We start from the raw sequence: 27,415 nt of genomic DNA on the forward strand, positions 1-27,415 counted from the left end.
TGGACATGTCTAAGAACGCGGATTTGGTCTGGATTTGCTTCGATACCTGTTGTGGAAACGATAACCTAGAAATTTTCCTGAGGACTCTCCAGAGGCATTTCTCGGGTTTAGCTTCATCCATTTCGGCGTAACTCGGAACGCTTGCTCGGGTGGGTAAGGTGGTCGCTTTGCTGCTTTTGCTTTTGATGACCATGTCGCCGATGTAGGCCTCCATGGTATCTCCTAACATGTCCTGAACATGTCGGTTACGATCGTTGATATATAAGCTGGCGTTCTTGAGTCCGAACGGGAGAACGTTGTAGCAATAAATTCCTTGCTCAGTGATGAATGAGGTCTTCTCCTGATCTTCCTCAACGAGTGGTATTGGTTGTACCACCGTATGCATCCATGAATGATAACAGCTCATGTCTACAAGTCGGTCGATCCTAAGTAGTGGGAAGATGTCTTTAGGTGTTTCTTGGTTGGCGTTAATGAAGTCGACGCACACCGATTCAGACGTTCTTCTTCGAACCGCTACTATGTTTGCTATCAATCTGGGTAATCGACCTTCCGGATAAAACCGACTTTGCTTGAGTTTATCGACACCGCCGTTATTTGCTTTTTGAAAACGTAATGACAATCTGGAATAGTCGCCGCGAACCCGGTTTGGCACCGTGGTTGACGCGTTTAACCTATGGCATGCAACGCTAGGATCTATACCGTGCACGCCGATATCGACCGCTTAACACATCTTTATTCATGGATAAAAGTTTACAAGATGAGCTTTGAGTGTGGGGTCGAGGTTAGCCCCAGCATAGGCGATTTTAGGTCGCCTTACGTTCCTGTGGTCATTCATTTGCCTTTCTTCTTCGGTTAATGCGGACTTGTCTTTGTTTGAGCCGTTCTCGAGGATTGTACCTTGTAGATGTTATCCGGGTCCGGCTGAGTGCCCTAGTTGTAGGAAGCGAGCGTCGCCTGTGGTTATGACAAATGGTCGAGATGACCTCGTGGTTGTGACAACAAGCCGAATAGTTCGGCCGCAAATTTATTTCTTGTTGTATGGGAAATTTGGCGAAGCCGATCTCTAAACTGCTAGGTGGGATGCTCTTCTTCTTGGAAGCCTCTAGGATTTGTAATGCTTGGGACAACCGCCGCTTTAGTAGAGCTCGGTATATTCGGCCGTGGTGAGAGGAACTTCTTGCTAGAGCCCCCACCGCTTACTTTGGTGCAAATAACTTTGACCTCGACCACTAAGTCTTTGGCCATTGTATAACCGCGGGCTCGTTCCCGGCGTTGACGGGAGTTTCAATCTTGTTTTGTTTGAGGACAGGACCTGGTTACAATGATAGGCTCGAAATGGTTGTTCCGCAGCTCCGGCATTCCGCCGCCCGGAAAGCGGATCACTTGATTTAATGGGAAGGCACCGCCGCATTTGATGAATCCATCGCCGCCCCTAGAATGGCGTTGTAGGGACTGACTTGGTATCGAGGGCCTTCATGGCGTGTTGAAGGCCGACCTTGTCTTCACCGGGATCCCACCGACCGGAGTATGATGTCTCCTATTGGGTCGGGCCCCGGAGCCATTGAACCCAAACAGAGTCTTGTCGGGTCGATGAAAAACGATTTTGGCGGGTTCATTCCTTGGATGGTATGGTAGAACAAAATATCACACGAGCTGCCGGGATCTATCAAAACTTCGGCAGCCGGGCCGATCGGATTTTGGCGTGGACTCACGAACAAGCATCATTGTCGCGGAGGCAAACCTTTTGAAATTCGGCCTCGAGAAGGTAATATCTCCCCGACTTGCGTCCCGAATCGCGTGGCGCTGGTGCGGCTCGCGAAGAAAAGTTATAAACTTCATGAAGGCTTAACGCTACTTCTCTAGAGAAGTTGGAACGGAACCATCCCGAAGTGTGATCATGCTGATGGTTTACGTAGTGATACCGACACCGACCGCAGACGCACGATCTGACGCGAGGCGTTCTGAGGACGCCTCTCCGCCATGAGAGGCGATCTTAAGGCCTCCGATCATTACCGCCGGTAGGGGACCTACTTCGCCTCTACTGGGCCATGAGCTTGCGGGCTCGTCACCGGCTATATATATTGGTGTATTGCTTGATGTGTCCTGCTTCTATAAGATCCCGCGCAGTAATGTTTGAGCCCCGGCGTGCATGCCGGTTTCATGGCACTTTAGCTTTCGGTGGAAAGCGGTAGGGTATCGGTCGAGGCGTCTGGCGCCTTTACCTCAGTGCCTTAGTAAAGCAACCGCGTTTGATCTTATAGTATGTAACTAGGAGATCGGGTAAGTATGGCGAACTCTTCGATCGTTGCCGCGCTTTGAGTTTGGAGAACGCCCTTGTCAGTTTGATCGTTTTTAGCAGGATGATGTTACCTCGTAAACCTCTCCTTCTTAACTTCTTCTTCTTGGTTCTGATTTTTCAATCATGCTTGTAATTTGATGTACCTATCAACTCGAGGCATACCGCTTCGGCCAACGGTATCCTTGAGGGAGTGATGCGAAAAGTAAAGATGTTGCTGGAATGCGGCGTTTAAAAAAAACCAACTGCGGCAAAATGACTCTTTTGAGCCGCTCTCCATGTCTAATAGTTCGGTTTTGAACAGACTTAAGAATGAGCGGAAGGTTTCCTCCTTAGGAAACCAAAGGCTGAAAAAAGTGAATTGAGATCTCCGCTGCTTCGTCTGTTGTGGGCGTATTGAAATGCGAATAGATTCGGTGAAATTTTGTTGAAATTCTTTATCGAGTGGCCTCGGGGAAAGAACGGTCATGGACCATCTTTTTTAGACTGGCAGGAAATGATGCGCAGTAAAGGGTGGTCGAACTACGGTGCACCTTTAGAGTGCTAGACTTTGAAGCGTCTGCAAGGCTATATCTTGACTGGACGTAATGGCCATGTTTGTTAGAGACGTGGTGAAAAAAAAAAAAAAAAACATCCCTTTTCTCTACAGAAACGTACCGTACTTGTTGACAATGTTTCACCAAGTCTAGTTGCATCTGCAAATCTGTACCGACTTGTGTAATGACATTGTAAAAGCAGCTTCTGTGACTTTGTCACAAACAAGTCTTAACAGTTTATTATATCATGTGGGTTGGGAGGAGGGAGGTAGGAACCCATAAAAAAATAAGTTACGCATGATATAATAAATATATATAAATATACCGTTTTAAAGTATAAATTTTTGATGAAAAGGTGTTGCGAACTCAATTCAATGAAGGGGAGAAATCTAAATTTCAACAAAAGATGATTAAAAAATGTCTCTTTTAAGTTTCTTTGAACTTTGGTCACTTGTACTTTGAAGAGAGATCTTCATCTTGTGGTTAAATCGAAAGGAACATGTGTGCCCTAAACTAAAAAAAATATCCCACTGCTCTTTTTCAATTGGTTGGCTCACAGTTTTTATCAATGACTCAGATCAATAGAGGTCTGCAATATTAGAGTAAAGACTTGCTAAAACAGAGTAAGATAATTGGTAGAACCTAGTGACAGGCAAGTTAGAAATAACCTTAGCGCATTTGTGACTGATAGAAGACAAAGTAGAAACACACTGTTATCAAGAACTATTATAAGATTAGAGGAATCAAAATGTAGTAGTAATAGTAGTAGTTAAAAAGGACTTCGTGCATTTTGGAAATGGTCCGTGGCCGAAATCTCCGTGCAACGAAGCTTCATCCTAACATGTACTCTCTACCATATCCCATCTATCACGCGGGAATACACCCTGTTACTGCTCTCCAAAACCCCTTCCATTTTTTCTTATTCTACTCTTACCAATTCTTGATTCGTTGTACATGTTGCAATCATATAAAAAGCCATTAAGAAATCAAACAGAATAAATAGTTAAGTTAGTAGTTGGTATTAGCATCCAAGACTACCATATTTTATGTTGAATGTGAATATTGTAAAAGTATTGAGTCCGGTTTGCTTTATAACCGGGTATAAAATAAATCTTTGTAACCGTGTTATTGCACGGTTAGCTCGTCTCAAAATACACATATTTATCTCGAAATACAAACTTTGACCTTGACATCTGTATATTGTGCATCTCGCACAGATCTAACGGTGTAATAACACGGTTCACAACAATTCATATATGTACCAATTTACGTACCGGTTATAGAACAACTGGACTGGACTCGTATTGTAAATAGCATTTAAGATAGAACTGAAGCAATAAGCATGGACAATGATCTTCGCCCATTGACACAATTTTGACACAATGACACCCCTAGTAGTAGGGCTGGGGAGTGGGGACTCCTATAATCTACCAAGAAAACTAATTACATCTGACAACCTATGGATCATCATGTAGGAAGACTGCATATGCTATATATAGGTCTTTAAGAAGCAGACAAATAATTGACAATTTGCTATGTGTGGAGAGTGTGAAGACAATATTTCACCCTTAATAGATATTGCGATCACCAATTCGCCATCTACTATAACCTAGTATTTAACTATTTACTAAATTGTTACCTCGCATCACACCCAAATTTCTCAATAATTCAATTAAGCTACAATCTAGAGTACACAGGCTGTACCTGCGCTATCATATCAAGTAAGAGTGTATTGCATATTCAATTAATTGTAACCTTAAAAACAAGACTGAGCACATGAAGTTTTGGTTATCTTAAGGAGTTTGAGCTCTACATGTTGGTGTTATATAATGTGTTGGTGAAGGTATATTTCTAAATTATAGATTGTGTTTTTTAAACAAGAAAACAGCTAGATCATTGGAATTTAGTAAAAAAAAAAAATTATGTACTTGCTGAATTGAACGGAACCGAAACCGTTTATAACGGTTATGGGTCATAAAATGTTAGATCTATTAAAATGGGTTTTCAATAACCGAACTGATAAATAACCGAATAGTAAAAAACCAATGGGTACCCAAAGTCCAAATCGAAACCGAAACCAATTATTATTATTTTGATATATAAAGTTTAGTATTATATTACACTAAATAAATGCAAACCCAAACATTATAATATATAATTTTTTTTAGGTATAAAAATTTACTAAATATATGGGGGTATCATAATAGTGAATGTATGTTATTAAATACATGTTTTGTAACATTACATTGAATATATATATTATAAATATTAATAATAATATCAACGACTACACGCGATGTATTTGTGTGAATTAATTAATATTAATCGTATGCGTATATATTAACTAATATATGATAATATTTATATAAGTGCACGTGCTTAATATACATGTATATATATGATAATGAATATGTGCAATGCTAACAATTGTAGTATATATATATATATATATATATATATATATATATATATATATATATTTTTTTTTTTTTTTTTTTCTAACCGGGTGTTCGCCAGTTTACGCCATAATTTCGACTAATCCTGGGGCCCTAGTTGGAAATTCGACGGTATTGCCTCGCCCAAATGGCCTTGAGGGGATTGAACTAGTGACCATTGGGAACAATTGTAGTACATGTACTTATTTTACATGTTAAAATTTAATGTGTGATATATATTTATATATGACGATGTATGTAGTATAGTATAATGTCCACGCGTTCAATTTGAAATGCAAGTTAATACACGTGTACGTATAATTTATGAGATATCTTTAAAGTTTTTAAAAAATTAAACTTTCAAAAATTATTGAATTTAGAACCATTGCAAGTGTTATTGTCCCACTAAAAACTAACTTTTATATCGGTTACGTAATTAAAAACATAATTTTAGTAATAATAATGTATAATCCGAGAAGGAATTGAAACTCGAATCGGAACCGACTTAATTAATGTGTATGATTTCGGGTTTTCTAAATATAAGAAAAAACCCGAAAGAACCTAATCTAGTAGGAACCATTAAAAATATAACCGAAGTCGAAACCAATAAGAGCCTAACCGAACCGACCCATAAACACCCCTACTAATAATGTATTATTAGCCCAATACAGTATTATGAAAGTGGTGATATGGCAAGGTATCTCTGACGAAATGATGCCAATAAACCAAATGGTTTACATTTGTATCCTTAAGATTTGGTGAAATAATCAGATCTCCAATATCACCCGCTCTCAAAAACTCACACCTAATTACCGGAAAAATAAATAAATAATAACTCACATCTTGGATCAGGGAATCATGTTTAAATGTTATCAATGATCATATCCTGCTTCCTGACTCCCACAAACTGACTCCTTACACTAATTTGTTGAAGGTCTGATGATGGCCTACGCCCTACAAACACACATGCATACTCTCACAACAACAACAAAAACAAAAAGAACAATAAATATTAAAATATAAATAGTCTTTTAATTTTAAAGATGGTATTTCTTAAAAGGTAATACAACTGATCCAACTCAAGCCAATTCTGGCATATATTTAAGAGAAGTATGAAATTTGAAATGAAGAGGGTACTTTAGGTAACCTACCTCATAGTCTAATCAACTTGTTATGACTTAGGAGTACGGTTGTTCTCTTTATAAGACATTGTTCCCCCTACTCTTACAAGAACAAAGAACAAACTGAAAAGAGAGAAGACGAGACAAGAGAAAAGAGAAATATGGGTAACAGTCTAAGGTGTTGTTTAGCTTGTGTTCTTCCTTGCGGTGCTCTAGATGTGATCCGAATAGTTCATTTGAATGGTCATGTAGAAGAGCTAACAGGTCCTATTTCTGCAGGCCAGGTCTTAAAAGCCAATCCTAACCATGTCCTAAGTAAACCTTGTTCTCAAGGTGTTCGTCGAATTCTAATTCTGTCACCAGATTCTGATCTCAAAAGAGGTAGTATCTACTTCTTAATTCCAGCCTCTTCGATTCGAGAAAAGAAGAAGAACAGGAACAACTACAAGAAGTCTACAAAATCCAAGATGACTAATGCCAATGCCACTATCACCACAACTACCACGACAAGGAAAAAAACTACAATTTCAAAGGCCTCTAGGTCTGAACATTACTTAGCTGAAGTCCTCTCGGAAAAGAAATCTATTTCTCGTCGCAATAGACGCTGCGGTCGCAGTGGAGTCTGGAGGCCTCATCTGGATAGCATCTGCGAAGACTTGTAACATTTTCCGGCGCCTTATGACTGTCTAATGTCCTGGGAGACAAAAAAAATGTGTCCAGGGTGTTCATTCATTGAGCAGGGTAACGTTCTTTTTTTGGTTTGTGGATATATTGTACCTTATTCTCTTTTGAGTTGTTCCAACTGCATATATTAGAGACAGTTTTGGAAAATTTGTTCCTATAAGGATTTTTTTTATTGAGAATTGAGATGATCTAGTGATTCAACAGTGTAAAAAAGACAAAGAAATGGTTGTAACAACCTTATGTTATATATGCAGGCATGTTAAGGATCAGATCAAACGTAGAACTAGAGCACTGCAATCTTGTAAGATGGTTTCTGCTAAATACATTGAGAGATCAATAAGTAAGGAAATTGGTTGTGTGTGAAATAGTTCCAAAAGGAAAAAAAGTTGGTCCAAGAACTTCTGAGGAGAGACATACTAATCATTTGTATTCATGTAATGTTGAATATACATACACTTATACAACACACTTAGAGACCCCAAATGTTGAATATGCATACACTTGTAAAGCAACAGAAATAAACACATATAATCGCCGGTCAGCCAGATGAATGTCTAGATGTGGTTTGAGTCAAATGTAAGTGGCAGATCCCCAACCCCTAAAATATATACTTGAAAACTGTGTTGATCTTAGGTGATCCCGAAGAGAGCCAGTTACATGTAAATTGTTATTGGATTTTGTTTGGGACCGATGACGATTTAATGATGAAATCGGGACATTCACAAATCAGGATAACTTCATTTGGGTTCCTCTGTTTTGCTCTGCAGCCCCTATTCTCTTTAATTCTGCAACCTTATGTTATAGCTTCAAAACATCTCGAATCAGTTATTAATTTGAGATCAAGAGCGAGGAAAAGTTAACAAGTCAGACAAATAAGTATAGTGGGTCAACTCTATAACATCATTGAGAGCCACAAATGACTTGGAAAGCAGAAAACCATGCTTACAATAAGAGAAGTAATTCTCTATTCAAGCTTTCAGTTGCTGGTACTCAGTTGTATCTAAGTAATCATATTATAAACTCCAGCTCCACAACATTGAATAAATCTTCATAGTATCAATAACCACTTATCCCAATCTTCTTTCCTACTCCCTCTCGGCCATATGTGTCAAGTTGTCAACCCTTTGCACAGCATTATTGGATAATTATAAGTTCTCGTATTGAGATTTATAGGTAACTGTAACAATGGAAATGAACTAAAGAAGCACAAAAAGAACTCCAATTGAAAGAGTTTGAATAAGAATGTACTAAACTACTAATTGAGCTTGATTTCAGCCTTCTTGCTGTAGCAATCAGGGTTTATGATAGAGAGAAGTTTTAGTAAAACCCTAACCCTAACTTGATGAGAAAGTAAATGTGTCGGGAAAAATGTGAGCTGACGTGGCACATTTTCTATTTCTGAATAATTGTTTTAATACAAACAAATAAATGTGAATTTACGAAGAAAATGATTACTATACATTTGCTGAGTACAATTACGTACGCACAAAGTATTTGAGTTAGCAACTAATTTGCGGAGTAAACTTGATAATGCCAAACTTTGTAGGTGAATTAAGATTTTGAATACTAAAGTGAATCTGATCTGAAATATACTTTGAACGACTTGTATGTGTCTTGGACGATTGTCAACAAAACTTTGAAATTAGTCAGTGGCCAATTGGCCATGATTTTCAAGCGTAGTGGGATATTAAAATTATGTCCATCCTGCCATAAAAATGAAAATATATGGGTATTAGAGTGTACATCAACTAAGTATTTATAAAGAAAAACAAGAAGACAACTTACAAAACAAGAAGAAAGAAAGTAGTTGGAGCTCTACAAGCTAAGGTACAGTGGTACACTATGACTATTGGCCTCCCATTTGTTGAATCACCAGAACGGAAACCCCAACTTTGACATCAGATGAAGCAAGCATGTCGCCAATTACTCCTAGTTCCGGACATTCGCTCCATTCTGTAAGTCCTGATGTGAGAGGCGAATCAATACCATTACGCCTCCCAACCACTATAAGATCATTCTTCTGTATTATTGAATGAATCACCCATGCAGTTTGTTCTCCATCTCTCACCACCTCTTCCTTATATGTAATGCGTCTGTTAGACATTGTATGGAGCTCAAAATCCTTTACCACCTCTGCGTCAAGCATACCCTCCCAACTGCTCAAATCCTTTTCTTCTGAGACTAGTAATCGAACCACTGTAATATATACATCTATGTTATATGACATTCTTTTGGCATATGCCAATGCTTCTCGATCATCAGCACCCCCTAAGAACAACACACATATGTGCGATGCAGTTGAATGCCTTTTGGGGCGAGGAAGTAACAGCACTTGATTGTCCATGGTCAACAAGTATCCCGACAGAACAAGGGCAGTCTCCAAGACTTTTTATTCATCGCTCTCAGATATATATTTTCTGACGCCATTGTGCCATCTACAGCCCATTTCTTGTGGAAAGGGACAATTACAAGTGATGTACATTGTTTAAAGGCAAGTGTACATATATCATTGTGGATTGTTGCATATGGAGACACTGCTGTGAAGGCTTCAACTATGACTAATCCCGCATTGAATTGCTCGTAATTCCTAAAAGCATTGACAATGTGTTCAGACTGTGCAGTATTATTAAGCACTCCTATCCAACACACTATTGTGTGAAACAAATATTAGTGCGGGTCGACCAACAAGCTCAACAAGGTGAAGCGTAAAACCCGAATTGGGCTCTCTGTAGTTAGAGTTGAGGCTGATAGGAGCTTAATCATAGTAGGAACATTTTAGGTCTTCACTGATGCAGGCAGTACTTTGAACTTCGAATATGCTTTTGAGTGGAGGATGGTTCTTCTATCATAACCTGCATACTTTTTGGCAGGATCATAGAGGTATCTAACAATGCATGGCACAATTGACGCAATCACTAACACTGCAAGAATCATAAGGGTAAAACTTGAATCATTTAGGACCTGCAATTGGAAACAAATAAGCAATTACTAAGCAATTAAATACTGCATTTTGAAGTTCCTCTCTAACTCAGGATATTCATGGACTAACTTTGATTATATACTCCAGGTTGATATGTTAATTCTTATTTTTTTTTTATTTTTTGAAAAAATTAAGCTGGGGGTTAAGGCAGACCCCCACTTGTTATTATTGCAAAAGGTTAAACCTTACAAACCTCCCTAAGAGTTATATCATTAAAAGGAGGAACACAAAGACACTATACCGACAGGTTTCAAGTCTAACATACATAAGATAACATACTAGTCATCCTACAATTCTTATTTTAAATCAATCATATAACGACCATCGACCAATATACTTTTATTGGCAATGAAAGGTTATGTTGGACCAATATGAACACAGAAAAATGTAAATCTAACACACAGATCTTGAAAAAAAAAAAACTTCCTCTTGTAAGTATTGATTATGTAAATGATGCTAAGCAATGTGTCATGTACCTCAGAATCTCTCCAGACATTATAAGTAGATAGCTCAACTATCCCTTTGGCACTCATGATGACACCAAGAGCTAGAGCCTCACGTTTTGGCATTCTGAAATACAGACAAACAATCATGGTTGCAAGGATCTTCCCAGCCGAGCAAGTAATGACCAAGATTGGCAACGCATAGGCTTCTTCGACATTCTTTCTTAAAGAGGGAATATCTGTTCTCAAGCCACTGACAGTCAAAAACAGAGGAAGAAGCAACCCCATAGTCAGTGACTCAAATTGAGAAACTAATGCTGTCCCTAAAGGTGGCCCATCTGGTATTGCCAAACCAAAAATAAAAGGACCAAACAGAAGATGTTGCCCAAGCATAGAGCCAATGGTCCCAGTAACAATTACCCCAAGAAGGATTACAAGTATGAAAATGCTTCACTGGCAGCTTTTTTTGGTGTTATTTTGATCAACCATGTAACAGATTGTCTAACAATAGTGAAAAACAGCAACCAGAAACAATGTTGAGGAGATTGAAGCACATAACCATGAACGGCTGCTGCACATTCCTCCTTTTGTTCTGTCAGCTCGCTCCTTCATTTTGCTAATAGATTTTAGGCTATCAATATTTTTGAATCAAATATCTTAAACTGTATCAGTATCATTGTGACAAGTACATTACATGCCTCACTAACCATGGATGAAGACAATGCTAGCCGACCAAGTTCTGAATTAAGGATTTTGAGTTCAGTAAGAAGAGAAGCAACAACAGGAAATGTGGTCATAGACTGTACTGTAGCAATGTAAAGAAAAGCTGTATGTGTTTTCCATCATATTCAAGGTCAGATCGTAAGCCCGGGCAGATACTGATTTCAGAGTGAAAGTAGAGGAGAATCCCAACAGTAATGGAACTATAAAGGATACAATGCCAATAATAGCTGCTTTCTTTCCAGGCTTGTGCATCATTCTGGGATCCATTTTTACTCCAAGTAGAAACTTCGAAAAGCATGAAACCTATACTTGCTAGCATACCAATGGAACCTGAACCTCTTAGTGGAAAGAGCCTATGAAGAAGATTTGCTGGTTGATCAACGCCCTCGTTGTTCAGAAACTTTATACCCTTCTTCAGAAACTTGCCAAGATTTGATGTAAGTAGCTTTTGTAATATTTGTCCAATTTCAAACCTAGGTCCGTGTCACCCAGAATTATGCCACCCTAGTTCACAAAGATTCAAGTATCCATAAGATTCAAGTAATATCAGAGGGAATATCCATAAGATTGCCTGTTCCATATTTGTGACTAGTACTTTTCAAAGAAACCAAAGCTATGTTCATATATGTACTTTTCCTACATGAACATCATTGTAGGAATTAAAACATATTCTTTAGTCAGATTTGATTACCACTCCCCACAGTCCTTAAACTCAATTATATCTAATTTTCTTTACTTAATGCATTTGAAAACATAAAAACATGTGCCATTACGAATCTTGCTACTATAGATATTAATTTAGGCAATGAGTTTAGCTAATCCTATGAGAGTTGATTTAATGACAGAGACGTGTTTAAGTTCAAGTGCACTCCAACACCCGCACCCAAACAAAGTCTTTGTGTGGGTGAAGCTTTCCCCAATAAGTTAGGAAAATTCGGAAAAGTTTAAACACAGTAGTATAGCAAACCATACCAGAATATACGAAACGATTGGAGACATTCCAAGAAAGCCCAACATGAATTGGAGAAATTGGTTGATAACAAAGATTGACATCATCTGACTAGCCAAAAGTGGGACAGAATAATCAAGAGGGTTATCGCCTGAAAATACAACACTTTTTGTATACACCCTATAAGGGTGAGTACACATTGAGGTCTTATTTTTTTATTGAATGACTATCCACACTGACTGAGTGAAATGATCTTTTGGGCTTTGCTCTCTCTGCTAATGCATTAAGGTCAATTCCCTTAAATCTTCCACCAGTGAAGTTTTTCATATCTGCAATAATGTCTACTGCACCAAAAGAACCTCTCTGAGCCATTGTTTCACCACCTCTTATTGTTCTCCTCTTCAGAGAAAAAGAAGAATATCTTCAAGTTAAAATTTGTTTATCCTTCCCCAACCAAAAGGAAGGGAAGGAGAAATGAAGAAGAAACAAACTGTGTAATTTGTTAGGATTGTTATTGGATGAGTGCTATTTTAGTGCTGACAGTGAGGATGTAAGCTGAGGAATCAGTTAGACTCATTTTATGCCACTTGGCTTGCCTTTCATTAGTATCCGCTAGAATCAGACATGCACTCTGAAATGAACCTGAATCAGTTGACCTCAGGTGTACCCAAGTTTTAGACAGTTTTTCTTGCGTAACAAATTTTTACCTGATTTGGTGCATTGTGCAAAAAAAAACGGTGTGTTCTTTAGCATTTGGACTTGTGGACATCAACCAATATGAAAAAGAAAATGTCATAATTCTTATTTTTCCCACGCAAACTCACAATGTAGGCGCAAGCGAAGTAGAAAGATACTACCAAATTAACAATTTTGATCACAAATGCACGCATTTATAGGACACAATGGACGTGTTTCAAACAATTTCTCCGGATCAGGCTTTCGTTGACTACTCTAATGAGGGCAAATTATGTAGCCATCTTGTTCTAGTATATATCAAATAAAAACATGTTTCTGCCATTTTGCGTTTTAGACAACAAACGTTCGTTCTTCAATGATAATCCAATAATCATTTGAGCTCATGTTTTCTTTGCCACACAAATAATCAATCACATTTTGGTAATTGTAGTACAGGAGCAAACTAAATTGTGGGAGATCATGCCCTGCCATGGTTTCAACCCGACCAAGCTAGCAACACCATTAAACCAGATTATAGTCCCGAGAATGGGCAGACATCCCGTTTGGTTTAAAAACCAGCATTCAAATCAGAGGAGTCTCAAGAGCTTCGAACTCCACTGTGAGTATCGATGTACACCAAAACAGATGAGCTGCACCATGGATATAATGGCACTAAAGCAGGATTAACACTAAATTTGGACTCCCCAAGTACAATAAACTGTCCAGACATAAAGACAACATCACTTTACACTTTACAGGCTTGAAGGAAGACACATAACATCCCTCTAAAAGCTACACACTGGTGCTCTAAACATCTAGGCCTTTTTTTTTTCCATTTTCTCTTTCCTTTTGCAAACCAGTTACAGACTTACAGTTATACAGGTAACAGTTATAGCAGCAACAGACAGAAAACTCAGCTAGAATCAAACAATACTTCATTTATGCTATTCATTTAAGCTTAATGAGGTAATCACATTATAACAATTGCATAATATGAGAATACTGGTTGTAACAGGATAATCAATATCAAGAAACTATGTGCAAATGATGAACTGAAAATTTTCTTCTCAAGAGTATTATATTCCTTCAAATTGAAGAAAAAAAGAAGGTCGCAAGTCATCCATCTGTTTACTTTCTAAACAAAAAATCTAACTCCTAAAAATCCACAAAGATGTTAACCAAGAGAATTGACAACCATGAAATGATGTACCAATCCAATACTTCCAGCACAAGGAAGAGAAATACACATTGGATATGGAAAGTCTGGAATAGAATGGTTTTCTAGAAAATGGTGCAGGCACCTTAAAGATGTTGAGAACGTAGGCATAGCTACAAGCAGGCACTGAAGAGCGAAAACAAGGGATATGATCAGTTGCATAACATAATTCATAACACATAATACAAGTCATAACTCATAGGAGAAAGAAACATAAAACAGGTAATTATAGTGAACTACTAGGTCCCTAACACCATCAATCAGAAAAGTCAGTACAACAATTGATTATGTAGTATTGGAGCATCCAACCGGAACAAGAAGACAACTTTTAAAGGGCATCGACAAGTTTCTTTAGGTAAGTTATACTTGTACGGAAAACTAATAACCCAGAGAGAGCAAATGAGAAGAAAAGTATGTGGGAAACGAAATGGTTATGAAAAATGTACAATCTAGGGTGCAATATGAAATAGAAATCCGCTTCAATGGATATTATATATGTTCAAAATCTGCCCTAAAAATCATTCTAGTTGAGTAATATGCAGTTTTAAACTTACACATGAAACTCATAAAAGAAGCTTATTGCTTAAATAATGAATTCAACCAGCAAAGAACTAAGGAAAAAAGGTAAAATAACTTTACTGACAATCTGACACAAACATACCCTGTACAATTGCTCATGATTAACAAGATATTGTACGCATACTATGTGCCAAGTTAGGATCAAATTTTCTTGAAAATATACTACAGTTGTTATTATCAAATAAGCTGATGAGAATATTTGGGTCAGGGGCTGAGTAGAGAGTATTGGGATGGTGAGTATACTGCATAATGTCCAATACTACGTGCATCATGTATGTGCTAAAGTCGTTCTCGTGGAGACCATATGGTACAAGGAAACACTAAGTTTGTGAAATTGATGCGTAATAGGTGGTAGAATAAGTTACCTTATATTTTACTTTCATCATTCAACTTGAGCTTTAACCATCTTCATTGTCTTTTCTTAAAATATTTAGCTATCCTCCTTATAGGTCAACTATACGCTCCACTGACCTATCACATTTCATGTATCTTTCTACCTTACCAAAAGGTTGGTGATATACAAACCCACCATATTTCTAACTAAACCCTTTTTAAAATATTTTGGCCAATATGCCCCACGTCACAGGTCACCTACATATTACCACAACCAAGGCTTTCACCATCATCCAAACGCACTACCACCAATGTAACTAATACCGTACCTTTAATTCAATCTAGCTTTCCTAAGGAAAAAAAAAAGTTTCAATTTTAATGGAATGTTATAGCTTAAGGATCCAAGAAGTATCACTAATTCCAATAACAAACTACTTGATTTATGTTCATATGTTTAACCCCATTAATTCATATTAGTCATATCAATATCAGTCAATCAGCACACACAAGTAGCTCTTTCACAAAGTAAAATCTACAAATTGGCAAAGCAAAGAAAATATTTTCACAACCAAAACTCAAATTGACACTGCCAACACTCACGGTCCCATGAAATCATGTGATCCAATTTAGCCTGTTGATGACTTGTGATGGAGGGGGGAAAAAAAGTGGGTGTAGATTTCAATTCATATGGGCACATTACTCTAAAATCTTAAAAGTGGGTTTAGTTAGAAATATGATGGGTCTATTTATCACCACCCTACCTAAAACCTTTCACCTATATTCTAAATCTATATTTGAGCACTTTGTGCTAGATAAACAAATTAAACATCCTAATCTTTGTGAAAGAGCTAGTTTATCGATGTCTAAATAAGGAGAGAGCAATGATTCCTAAATCAAGTGCCAAAAAACGACAGAAGGAGAAAACTGAAAGTGCATGCAGCAAGCGCTCACAATCAGAAACAAAAGATTAATGCCCTCATAACAACTAACCCTATCAAAAACCAAACATTTTTCAAGAGGTATGCCCTTGATGCCCTTCCACTACTTGCAACGAAAGGGAAAGTGATCCCCTTTGATGTCAAGAGTCATCTGAAAAGGCTATGCGCCCACCACTTAAAATGCTAGTGCTCCTGCTCCAAACAAATGCCCTAGAGAACCTTAGCCCAAAGACTGAGATCAGAGGGCCAACCATACTGACAGGAGATCTGGCACTAACCAAGGAAAATCGAGACTAAAATACAGACTTTAAGAAATAACTCCACTATTCAAGAATGGATGTGAGCATGCAGTCACCTACACTCCTACAATCCACCATGTCCATTATATCTGCAACATCCTGGTTCATATGGAAAGATCGTAATAACAACCTCCATATAAACAGCACACACCACCACCACTATCACCATTGAAGCCAAAATCCTTGTCACCATCTTCCACTCAAACTTCAACCACAGCACCAACATTAAAATCACATTGCCTGGTTACATGAAACCGTTGAGTCCTGAACAATGATGGGGCGTGCAGAGGTAACCTTGGGACTAATGAAAATTGTAACATCTTACAAATCAATACGGCAATGTATGCCAGGAGTTCCTTTACATAAGGATGTAAAGGCAAAAATGCCGAGGCCTTCGCTGTACCCGTTCATGGACTGCAATTTGCACACTCTCCTAATATGCCTTGCCCTGTTGTTCACATTGATTGACAAGATATACTACAGAACTAATGCATAAGGAGACAGTTTATTGGATGTTGCAATTGAAAATGAAGCTTGGGTATCTAACTGACTAGAAACTCTACCATGAGACAAATGGTGTCGCGGATTGGTTAGCGTTGTAAGCAATTAATGATAAAACTTTCGGCTATTTCACAGAAATACCATCTTATGAGCAGAAAGAACTTTGTGTTTGATGTTTTGGTGGCACAGTTGGTCGTATTATTCAATGTTATCGTGTAAAGGGTGAAGTCTTAATGTCCCTTTTGTAAAAATAATTACAAAATAACTTCCCAACCGCCAATTTTTTCCACTATCCTTTGGTATTCAAAATACATCTTGAAAATTTAACTGATTATACACATAAATATACCAATATACCACAAAAAATTCAGAGATACTATGAGCTTTATATGGTGCAAGCTTAGTAAGGCTTGTTAAACAATTAGTTCAACAAGACAATAATTGGAACAAATTCCAAGCATGCGCTACTAAAGAACAGTCCACCTCACACATAACCTAATTTTGTTAACTGTTGAACCTAGTTAGCAGGTCTTTTCAACACGAGTTAACTAGAAAAACTCATAATATTTATGCTCGTAGTAAGTTCCCTATTCTACTTCCATGGTCAAGTCTAAATGCATTGAAATCATCACCCAAGCACACCAGGGTTCCCTCATTCCATATGTGTCACTGAAATCCTACCATAAGGTCTTATCATTAGGCATAGAGGCAATTAGGCCTATGTAGTCTCAAAGAACATGGTACAAAACTATTCATGTTGTTAGTTGTTACACAATATGGACAACACATAGCCCTAAAGTGTACTTCATTGCCTACGCATCCATACATGCTAATATGGTTTGGATGTTACAATAATCAAGCAAGTAGTCGATTTAGAAAAGTTTAATAAAGAAAGTTTTGGAGCCGGGAAAGTGTAAACCCATCAAGGAAAACATAACATGAATACATTAACATATTACAATACTGAAAATCATCAGTTGCTTTATGTACTTCATATGTATCAGATTATTAACATCGTATTTCATCAAAACAACATTTCTGCCTCTGTTTCATTTATTGCTTGGTCAATTCATCACTCTCTTCATTCAGTACGAATGTAAACTTTAAGTCATCCGAAAATTACTTGACTGGCAACATTAAAAAAAAAACAAAGTAGATGATTTAGTTTGATAACGTGTAAATGAATTAGTCTTAAATTTCTTCATCAAATCAAATCTCTGTGTTTCACAGCCATATCAGAAACTAAAAGGCATGACAAACTAAACATCCAATGCAGATAACTTTATTGCCCTTACAGAGTAACTAGCATTTATGATATGTCATCCAGAATTACCAACACAAATCATTTGACAAAGATATAAGAAATAACATGAAGAAGAACTCACAATTTTTATCAGTCCTCACTCGACAATTCATTATACTTCATCAGCCAACTCCTCTGAATCAGAATCACTTGCAACATACCCTATAACCAAAATAAAACTTAAATTAGTGAAAACATTTTTTTCAACAAAACACCAAGTAGCCCAAGTTAAAAGGAATCGAACTCACCAGGACGCTTATCGCCCACTTTCAAAGCCGCTGATCGAACTTTAGAAGCTTTATTTATCCAAATTTTCCCCTGTTTATATTCCAAACATAAACAATACTCAAATCTTCCAAACAAAACAAATAATGAAACAAATAAAAAAAAAGTAAATATATTTACCATTTTGGGATCTTTGGGGATACCATAACCACTGAAATACATCTGAGCAAGTAAAACCTGCATAGCAGTATCACCAGCTTTAGCTTCTTTTAAAGTATCACGAAACCATCTCTTAGCACAATCAGAAACAATTTCAGCTAATGGGACTCTTTCTTTCTGGTTTAAAACAAGTGGGCTACTGCTTTCCATCTTTAACTTCAACTTATCAGAACAAATAGATGTTTCTGCCTTTGATAAAAACCCGCCGTTTTGAGACATGATGGGCTGTTTCTGGTTTTTGAAATTGGGTGTTGCCATTTTTGTTAGTTGGTGGAATTTTGTAGTGGATGGAAGTGTTTTTCCCATAAAAAAAAAAAAAAAGATAAAAAGATTTTTTTTTTTTTTTTTTTTGGGTGAAGTGAGAAAAAATGGGTTTAGCTGGTTTTTGTCATGGAAGAATTGAGAATTGAGGATGTATTTTGTCGGCTTGTGAAGAAAGAAAGAAGAGAGAGAGAGAGAGATGTCACGTGTCTTGGTGCACTGTTGAAAGTTGAAACAAACTACGAGCCGGTGATGGTCTCTGGGTTAGCTTATTTTTGAGGTTGGTTAAGATTTTGGCGGACCTCTATTGTGGATTTTTTTTTGTTTTTTTTTTTTTTTGTTGTTGTGGGTAAGCAAGGTTTTTATAAATGTCCCTACCCCTTTTTATTGAATTTAAAAGAACTAAGCTTGTTACACTCTAGATGCTCTATCTTGGTAAATGGATTCCCACATGGCTACTTTAAGAGCACAAAAGGATTAAGACAGGGAGATCATCTATCTCCCTATCTCTTTGTACTCATCATGGAAATCCTAGGGGGGTTACTAAAACAAGCAGTGAAAAGAAAAGACATCGAGTACCACTCTAGATGCAAAAGAGTACAAATTATGCATTTGAGTTTTGCAGATGATGTGATGATATTCTGCAAAGGGGAAGGTGCTTCCATTTATGGTGTGAAGGAGGTTCTCTCCCACTTCTCTACTCTCACATGTCTTAAACTGAATGTAAGAAAGACTACTCTTCTCTCTGGTAGTCTCAGTCCATCCGCAAGTTCCACCCTAGCAGATATCCTGGGTGTGGAGTTGATCTCACCACCAGTCAAGTATTTGGGCTTACCTCTCACTGCCTCGAGACTAGGCATCAAGGATTGCCTACCTTTAGTGGAGTTGGTTACAACAAGGATCTCAAATTGGAAGAATGTTTTCTTGACCTTAGGAGGAAGGCTTCAACTGATACATTCTGTGTTATCATCTTTTCACAATTACTGGGCCAAAACATTCATACTGCCAAAAGGTGTGATCAACAAAATCTCTAAGATTACAAATAGGTCCCTATGGGCAGACCCGACCATGCAGAGTAAGGTTCACAAAGCCAGCCACAGTACTATAAGATATAGTAAGAGTGAAGGAGGCTTGAGTATTGTGGATACTAAAGTTTGGAATGTTGCTGCATAATGTGGTTTGATTTACAAGATTGCAAGCAAAGAAGAAACTCTATGGACCAAGTGGATTTGGGAATATCAGTTGCGAGGCAAGAATTTCTGGACAATGAAGGTACCTTCAGATTGCTCATGGGTATGGAGATCGATTCTTAAACATAGAAAAGAGGCTTTCAAATTTACCAAGTACATCATAGTAAATGGTGAGCAGACTAGCCTTTGGCACCACCCTTGGTGCTCACACCAACTCTTGTATGAGAATGTAGAAGCTAAGTTAGCATTTCAGCTACCTGATAGTGCAAAGGTGTCAGAACTCATTTCTGACAAAAAATGGAACTCGAGAGTGCTGAACCTACCAGAAAGTGAGCTCAAGAAAGCTATTCTGAACACAGAGATTCAAGATATGATGCAACAAGACTTCACAGTATGGACAGAAATAGCTACAGGCAAATTCTCCACTAAATCAGCATATATGAGTCTCAAAAAGATTAGAGAGAAAGTCAAATGGTATAAACTTGTTTGGGGGAAACTAACAGTTCCCAAGCACTCTTTCATTGCATGGCAACTGTTCAGTGGTAGCCTCTCCACGCAAGATAGGCTCATGAAGAAGAGGATCCTACACCACTCTCAGTGTTGTTTGTGTATGCAGGGTAGAGAGAATTCTCACCATCTTTTCTTCGACTGTCTGTACACAAAGGATATATGGTCTGAAGTTAAGAGACACTTAGGCTTAAACCCTACAGTTATGGAATCTAATCAAGAGTGGTATGATATCATGAGGATCACAAGAAACAACACTACTACATCTGAGATTATCAGAGTTATGGTGTGTGCTGTGGTGTATGGTATTTGGAATGAAAGGAACAGCAGAAGATTCAAAGGAAAGCAACACGCTGCTCATCATGTTGCCTATGACACTTTGAAAAAGATGAAAAACTACTTGCAACAAGTTCTCAGGAAGGCACCAGATTCTGACGAGACTAGAAGAATGGTGAGCTTGTTGGGGTTACGAACTGTATGGATCCCCAGAATGGTTAATCAATGTGTTTGGCAGAAACCTAGCTCTTTCATGCTCAATTCCGATGGAACTCTGCAACCACACTGTGCTGGATACGGAGGAGTGATTAGAGATAAAGATGGAAATGTACTTCTAACATACAACGGCAGCTCCAAATACAGGTCAATCTTGTTTCAGGAACTACTGGGTATCATGGAGGGCATCAAGGCAGCAAGCATGATAGGTATAAGGCAACTGGAAATCAACTCAGATTCCAAGCGAGCAATCAGCATACTGAAGGGACTAGAACCAGCACCCTGGTTATGTCTTAATGTAGTTGAGACTATCAGAATCCAAATGGAATGCTTTGAGAGGATTGAACTCAACCACATCTTCAGGGAAACTAATAGAGATGCTGACTTCATAGCAAAGACGTGTAACATGAGTAGTCATAGTGTCAACTATAGTATAGGGCCTTTCGATCAGAGACTATCTGTAATATTAGCAGAGGATGCGAATGGTACAATATACAATAGATTCTGAAATTAATGCAGGTTGAGGTCTGCCTAACCTCTAAACATTTCAAAAAAAAAAAAAAAACTTGTTACACTCTCACATACTCTTTCCCTAATGCATCATCAGTTACAATCCTCCTGAGTTCCTCAGAAAAAGAACTAGGCTCTATTTCCAACCAGTTTATATTTGGAATATGTAAAGCTAACAAATCCGCTAACCTATTAGCTTCTCTAAAAATATGGCATATAGTAAAATACTCCATTTGTCCTTTCATTCCTTCAATGCTTCTCATAGTCTTGTTTGCTATCCATGGGTGCTTTCCTCCACTCTGCATGAAGGATACCACATTGATAGAGTCTGTTTGTGATGCTAGCCGTGTTACATTATGTTTATGTGCCAGTTTTATACCTTGTTCCACACTTCGCCTAGCCGGATTCGATCACAAAGAATCTTGTGATAGTGAGACTTTCCATGTGCTACTGTTATTACTACCCCAATGTTATCTCTTATAGCAACAACCCATCCTCCTTCCTCCCCTTGAAGTGTTTCGATCACAGCAATATTGTGATAGTGAGACTTTCCATGTGCTACTGCTATTACTACCCCAATGTTATCTCTTATAGCAACACCCATCTTCCCTGTTTCCCACTTACATATCTTAGTTTCTCTTGTTATCACCTTAACATTTACATTATATCTTGACACAAAGTCTTGTAGTTCTGCTCCTTGTTCCATCTTTAGGCTCAGAGAGTGAAGCTTTGTCTTTACATCTTGTAGTACTCGTTGAATGGTGTGTATTGTGGAAAATTTAATGGTGTGTCAGATTTGTGATTTTTTGTTTTTTTAACTAACTATAACTATCAACTTAACTTGTCCACATTGATTTTTATTTTATTTTTCATTTAATTTGACCTCTAATTTTATTTTATTTTTAAATTGGGTAGAAAAGTATAAAGACTTTTTTGTAATTTAGATAAAATACAAAGACTGTTATGTAATTATCATGTAGTATAAGAACGGCCCTGTACTTATCGTAAAAACTAGTTACTGTTACGTAGTTTATACAAAGCATAGACCTAAAATTATAAATAATAATAATATAAACAAAAACTGAGAAATGATGAAAATGCCCCTATGACGGACAATGAAACGTCATCAACCCCCATATTTTTCTAATATATATATTGATTCTACGTCGCATCTATAGGCATTTTCGTCATTTTGCTTTTTTTTTTTTTTTTTTTATAATTTTAGGTTCCTATACTTTATGTAAACTATAGAACAATCCCTATTTTTCATAGTAACTAATGGATAGTCCCTATACTTTACAATAACTACATAATAGTCACTACACTTTGTCTAAATTAAAGATTAGTCCCTATATTTTATCCAACTTACATAAAAATCCTTATGCTCTTATACTCTCGATGTCCTATACTCAAATTGCCCCTATGTGCTCTCTTTTTTTTACAATATGTTTTGTTGCAATATTTCCACTAGGCTTTATACTATGTATCGCATTTTTCTCTTTGCTAATCTAAGGGCAAATAACTACTGGGACTGGGGGGGGGGGGGGAACTAGCCCATATGTTCACTGATCTTGGAAGATATATGATGAAATTGAAGAACAAATAAATAATGAAATTGAAGAATAGTTTATAAAAAGATAATGAATGGAGATTATCATTCATTATAAATTTCGTCTTCTTCATCATTATTGATCAATTTCACCTTAACACCCACCATTGTTGCTCCACCTTAACAACCACCAATGTTATGTTAAGAAACCTTAAGTATAAACTCTTAAACTTATGTGGATGGACAGTGATACGATCTAAAATATGACGATCATGATGTATTCCAATTGTTTGTAATCTCTTGTAATTTTTGATGTTGTTGCAATTCCGAATGGTATTTAAATTTTTTAACAATACAAAATTTCACTAATTTTAAAAATTATAACTATATGCATACCACATTTATTTGCTAGTAAGTTTAATTCATATCGGAGATGAAAATAGAAAGTGTGACCCGATTTGCCTTTCACAACAAAATAAAGAAACTAATTAACATAACCTGTTTCACTTTTACTTGAGACATTCAAATAAAAAAAACAACCAACTTTATTTTAGTATTTAGAGAAAAGACAATATACTAAAATAACAAAACATGCATCATTTACCCCATCAGAAATATAGTACTACAGTAAAAAAAAAAAAAAAAAAAAAAAAAAAAAACTTAAAGGGTCCTCAGTACAGTCAAAAACTTCACTTCAAAAATATAAGATTTTTTTGTAATTTTAAAAAAATATATATTGACTAATATTTAATTTAGACAAAATATAGGGATTGTTATATAATTATTATCCAGTATATCTACGATCATGTAATTACCATAAAAATTAGGAACTGTTTTGTAGTTTATACAAAGTATATACCTAAAATTATAAAAATAAAATAATTTTTTTAAAAAACTGATAAATGACAAAAATACCCCTGTGATGGACATGAAACATGGGAGGGATATAGGCACATTCATTAGCCACATTTTCGACATACAAATTAATTAAAGCCTAGTTTTTTGTGGAGATGATCTCCCCACCATAAAGATTATTCTCACAAAAAATCATAATATTTGGATATGTCTAACCATGTAAAAATTAATGTTCATTTGTGTTCATTTTTTAACTTTTCATCTAATGGTCTAAAAGTTTTGTGAGCATGTTCTAATGTTAGATTTCTTTGAATGAGTTGAATTTTTGTAAACATATTCTCCATGGTGGAGAGATCATATGTAACAAAAATCAGTCCTTAATTCAACTTTTAAATCTATGATTTTGCTTGGATTCATTTACAATGTGGCTATAATGTGCGTATAAAAATGTGCCTCTATCCCTCCCCATATACATTTTCTAATATAGTAAGATATAAAAAAAAAAAATATGGGGTCTAGTGAATAGTGATTCTACGTCACGCGTCTATGGGTATTTTTGTCATTTGTCATTTTGCATTTTTTTTTTTGTTTTTTATAATTTCAAGTTCCTATACTTTATGTAAACTATAGAACAGTTCCTATTTTTTATAGTAATTACTGGATAGTCTCTATACTTTACAATAACCACATAATAGTCACTACACTTTGTCTAAATTAAATATTAGTCCCTATATTTTATCTAAACTACATAAAAATTTTATGCTTTTCTACTCTCAATGTCCTATATTGAATATTATAAATTGCCCCTATGTGCTATTTTTTTTTACAATATGTTTTGTTGCAATATTGCCACTTTATACGTATTATGTATTCTATTGTTCTCTCTCCTAATCTAAGGGCAAATAATTACTAATTTTTCGGGGGAAAAAAATTAACCCAAATCTAATTATCTAACCTTAGTTCCAAATTTATTGGTTTTAGAATATATATGATGAAATTGAAGAACAAATAGATGATACATTATGAAATTGAAGAATAATTTAGAGCATCTCCAATAGGGAGTATGTAAACAGTATAAATTGTAATATTTACACCCCCCAAAACAAAAAACACTGTTCTAACGAAGAATGTATACCGTATCTAATAACTATCAACTAATAATAGGAGGGGGAAATTCCCTTCCACGTTTTCACATTGTTAAAAGTATGGATGTCACTTTAAGTGACGTGTGGAGCTAAAATAGCAAGGGCAACATTCGGAATGACGTTCCAGCAAACATGAATGGAAGAAAAAGTCGACATTGATTCCTTCTCTCCATCACTCCGTCTCATCCATCAATCCTCAACACAACGCAATCGAATCGACGGAAGCAACGTCAAAAAGTGAAACTAATCCAAAAGCACACATAAACTATACACAACATCAAGAATTAGGTTGTTTGATACTTTGATGTTGTTCTTCTATTGACTATTGTGAATCTGTCTACTTCTTTTTCTCACTTCATCTCTATTGCAAAAATCAAGAACTATATATAACGTCAAAATTTCAAAGTTTGATGGGGTACATTATTTTTTTATTATTAATTAATTAAATGAATTGTTGGATTTATTGAAAAAGACTGAAGAGGAAGACTTGTACGTGGTTATCTTGAATGAAGGAGAGATGATTTTAAAATTTGGGCATAGATAATTGTTTGAATCAATTGCCATTGAAGCTACTGTTTTTAGATTTGGAGCATCGGATTGTCGATTCTAGACGTTTCCATAATTTCACCCTTCTTGCTCTTTATCTTTCTCTGTCATTTGACGACAAATGAAGTAACGTCTTTATATTAAATAGCTCATACGTTATTTGAAACAGCGCCCCTCTTCTTAAGTTACACATTCATATAATTTCCCCATTGGAGAGAGTTCCGTGTGTAAATTTGCATGGTATTACATTGAAGTGGAATGGAGAGTGTAAAAGCCTAATAGCACCTATGTAGAGTAGGGGTGCAAACGGATAGGTTCGGATGCAGATATGCATGTATCCGAATCCGAAAATTTATACCGATATCCGAATCCAAATCCGAATCCGACGGATATTAAAAAAATTATCCGAATCCGATTTCGGATATCCGAAACGGATATCGGATAATATCCGATCCGAAAATTAAAATTAATTAAAATTTTATTTGCTTTAAATAATTCATTTTACCACTATAAAAACTAGTATATATATATATATATATATATATATATATATATATATATATATATATATATATATATATATATATATATTTGTTATTTATTATTATTATTTTGTTATTATAGTTTTATATTATTAGTTTATGATTTTATATAATATTTTATACAATAAAAAATTAATAAATTAATTATATATAATAATTATTAATTTTTTAAATCGGATCGGATATTATCGGATGCGGATATGGCAATATCTGAATCCATTATCAAAACCGATTAGGACATAAAAAAAATATTAGAATCAATCGAATATGAAATTTTCGGATAATATCCAATTTTTCGAATACGAATTCGAATCGGATTCGAATATTTTGATATCCACTTGCACCCCTAATGTAGAGTCTATATGTAGAGGTGTAAATTCACATACTCCATTGGATATGCCTTTGTAAAAAGATAATCAAATTGAAAAAAGTGGAGAGAAAATAGAGATTATTATTCATTAATTATAAACTTCATCACCATCATCTATCAATTTCACCTTAAGACCCATTATTGTTGCTCCACCTTAACTGTTGCCAAAATTATGTTAAGAATCCCTAAATATAAACTCTTAAACTTAAGTGGATGGACAATGATATGATCTAAAATCTAAGAATGTGTTCCAATTGTTTTCATTACTTTGTAAATTTCAATGTTTGATATTGTTGTTGCAATTCCAAATGGAATTTAGATTTTTCACCATTACAAAATTCCACTAATTTTAAAAATTGTAACTATAGAATTCCACTAATTTTAAAAACCAAAATTTCATAGCAACTGAATCTTTTGAACCGAATTTGTGAACACACTGACGTGACACTCATCAGGCAGGAGGTGCGTGTGTATTGCTCAAAGAAGTACTGCAAATCAAAGTCTCTCTGCTTGCCACGTCAATGTGTTCACAAATTCGATTCAAAAGTGTGTGTTGCTAACTTGCTATAGAAAGACTCTTTTAAAAATTGTAACTATATGCATACCACGCTCATCAAGCGCGCATATTTGCCAACAAGTTTAATTCACATGGGAGACAACTAACACGGCCTGTTTCGCTTTTACTTGAGCCATTCAAATAAAAAAAGTCAACTTGATTTTATTCTATAATTCGTACTTTCTGCCATGTTAATTAGGGCTTGGGGCTCAAATAAGTACTTGATAGTTTATTGTTACAGTTTTCTAAGTTCTAACATTGAAATTTGACTTACTGGACTTTTTCCGAAAACCTTCCAACATCTACCAGCTGATCCAACAAACTGTCTGTCAGTGATTGAACATCAAGTCAAAACAATTGGTTGGCAAGCACCATTTGCGTACAAAGTAGAGTCTTGTGTTCTACCAATACTTGCAACTTTGGAAGGAGGATTCTAA

General features: G+C 36.2%; 3 protein-coding genes and 1 pseudogene across 4 annotated transcripts; 2 read left to right on the forward strand and 2 right to left on the reverse strand.

Annotated features, from left to right (window-relative positions):
- Positions 1–6,520: 6,520 nt before the first annotated feature.
- LOC147483549 (uncharacterized) lies at positions 6,521–7,986 on the forward strand. Its single transcript, XM_086578178.1, has one exon. The coding sequence runs from the start codon at positions 6,550–6,552 to the stop codon at positions 7,048–7,050; it is 501 nt and encodes a 166-aa protein (XP_086434304.1). The 5' UTR covers positions 6,521–6,549; the 3' UTR covers positions 7,051–7,986.
- A 791-nt stretch (positions 7,987–8,777) lies between these two features.
- LOC147483550 (cation/H(+) antiporter 15-like) lies at positions 8,778–12,539 on the reverse strand (annotated as a pseudogene).
- Positions 12,540–13,887: 1,348 nt separating this feature from the next.
- On the reverse strand, positions 13,888–18,842 carry LOC147483551 (uncharacterized). 2 transcript variants are annotated; one of them, XM_086580409.1, is made up of 4 exons: positions 18,417–18,842; positions 18,260–18,329; positions 18,094–18,173; positions 13,888–14,184 (listed from the first exon to the last, which is right to left on the reverse strand). In XM_086580409.1, exons 1-3 carry the CDS (start codon positions 18,759–18,761, stop codon positions 18,124–18,126), a joined length of 465 nt encoding a protein of 154 aa, XP_086436535.1. In that variant the 5' UTR covers positions 18,762–18,842; the 3' UTR covers positions 13,888–14,184; positions 18,094–18,123. The 2 variants fall into 2 exon arrangements, with proteins under 2 accessions (XP_086436535.1, XP_086436536.1); XM_086580410.1 differs by lacking the exon at positions 13,888–14,184 and adding an exon at positions 17,688–17,835 and having other exon boundaries at positions 18,417–18,814.
- Positions 18,843–19,982: 1,140 nt separating this feature from the next.
- On the forward strand, positions 19,983–21,413 carry LOC147483552 (uncharacterized). Its single transcript, XM_086579592.1, has one exon. It carries the CDS (start codon positions 19,983–19,985, stop codon positions 21,411–21,413), a length of 1,431 nt encoding a protein of 476 aa, XP_086435718.1.
- Positions 21,414–27,415: the final 6,002 nt, after the last annotated feature.

Source organism: Coptis chinensis, chromosome 8, assembly GCF_015680905.1.
Source record: "Coptis chinensis isolate HL-2020 chromosome 8, ASM1568090v1, whole genome shotgun sequence".
Classification (NCBI taxonomy): domain Eukaryota; kingdom Viridiplantae; phylum Streptophyta; class Magnoliopsida; order Ranunculales; family Ranunculaceae; genus Coptis; species Coptis chinensis.

Coding starts and splice junctions, on each gene's coding strand:
- LOC147483549 (XM_086578178.1), top strand. CDS start 6,550: ATGGGTAACAGTCTAAGGTGTTGTTTAGCTTGTGTTCTTCCTTGCGGT.
- LOC147483551 (XM_086580409.1), bottom strand. CDS start 18,761: ATGGGAAAAACACTTCCATCCACTACAAAATTCCACCAACTAACAAAA. Junction 18,330..18,416: donor TCCCCAAAGATCCCAAAATG/GTAAATATATTT, acceptor GAATATAAACAG/GGGAAAATTTGGATAAATAA. Junction 18,174..18,259: donor AGTGGGCGATAAGCGTCCTG/GTGAGTTCGATT, acceptor TTTTGGTTATAG/GGTATGTTGCAAGTGATTCT.
- LOC147483552 (XM_086579592.1), top strand. CDS start 19,983: ATGAAGGTACCTTCAGATTGCTCATGGGTATGGAGATCGATTCTTAAA.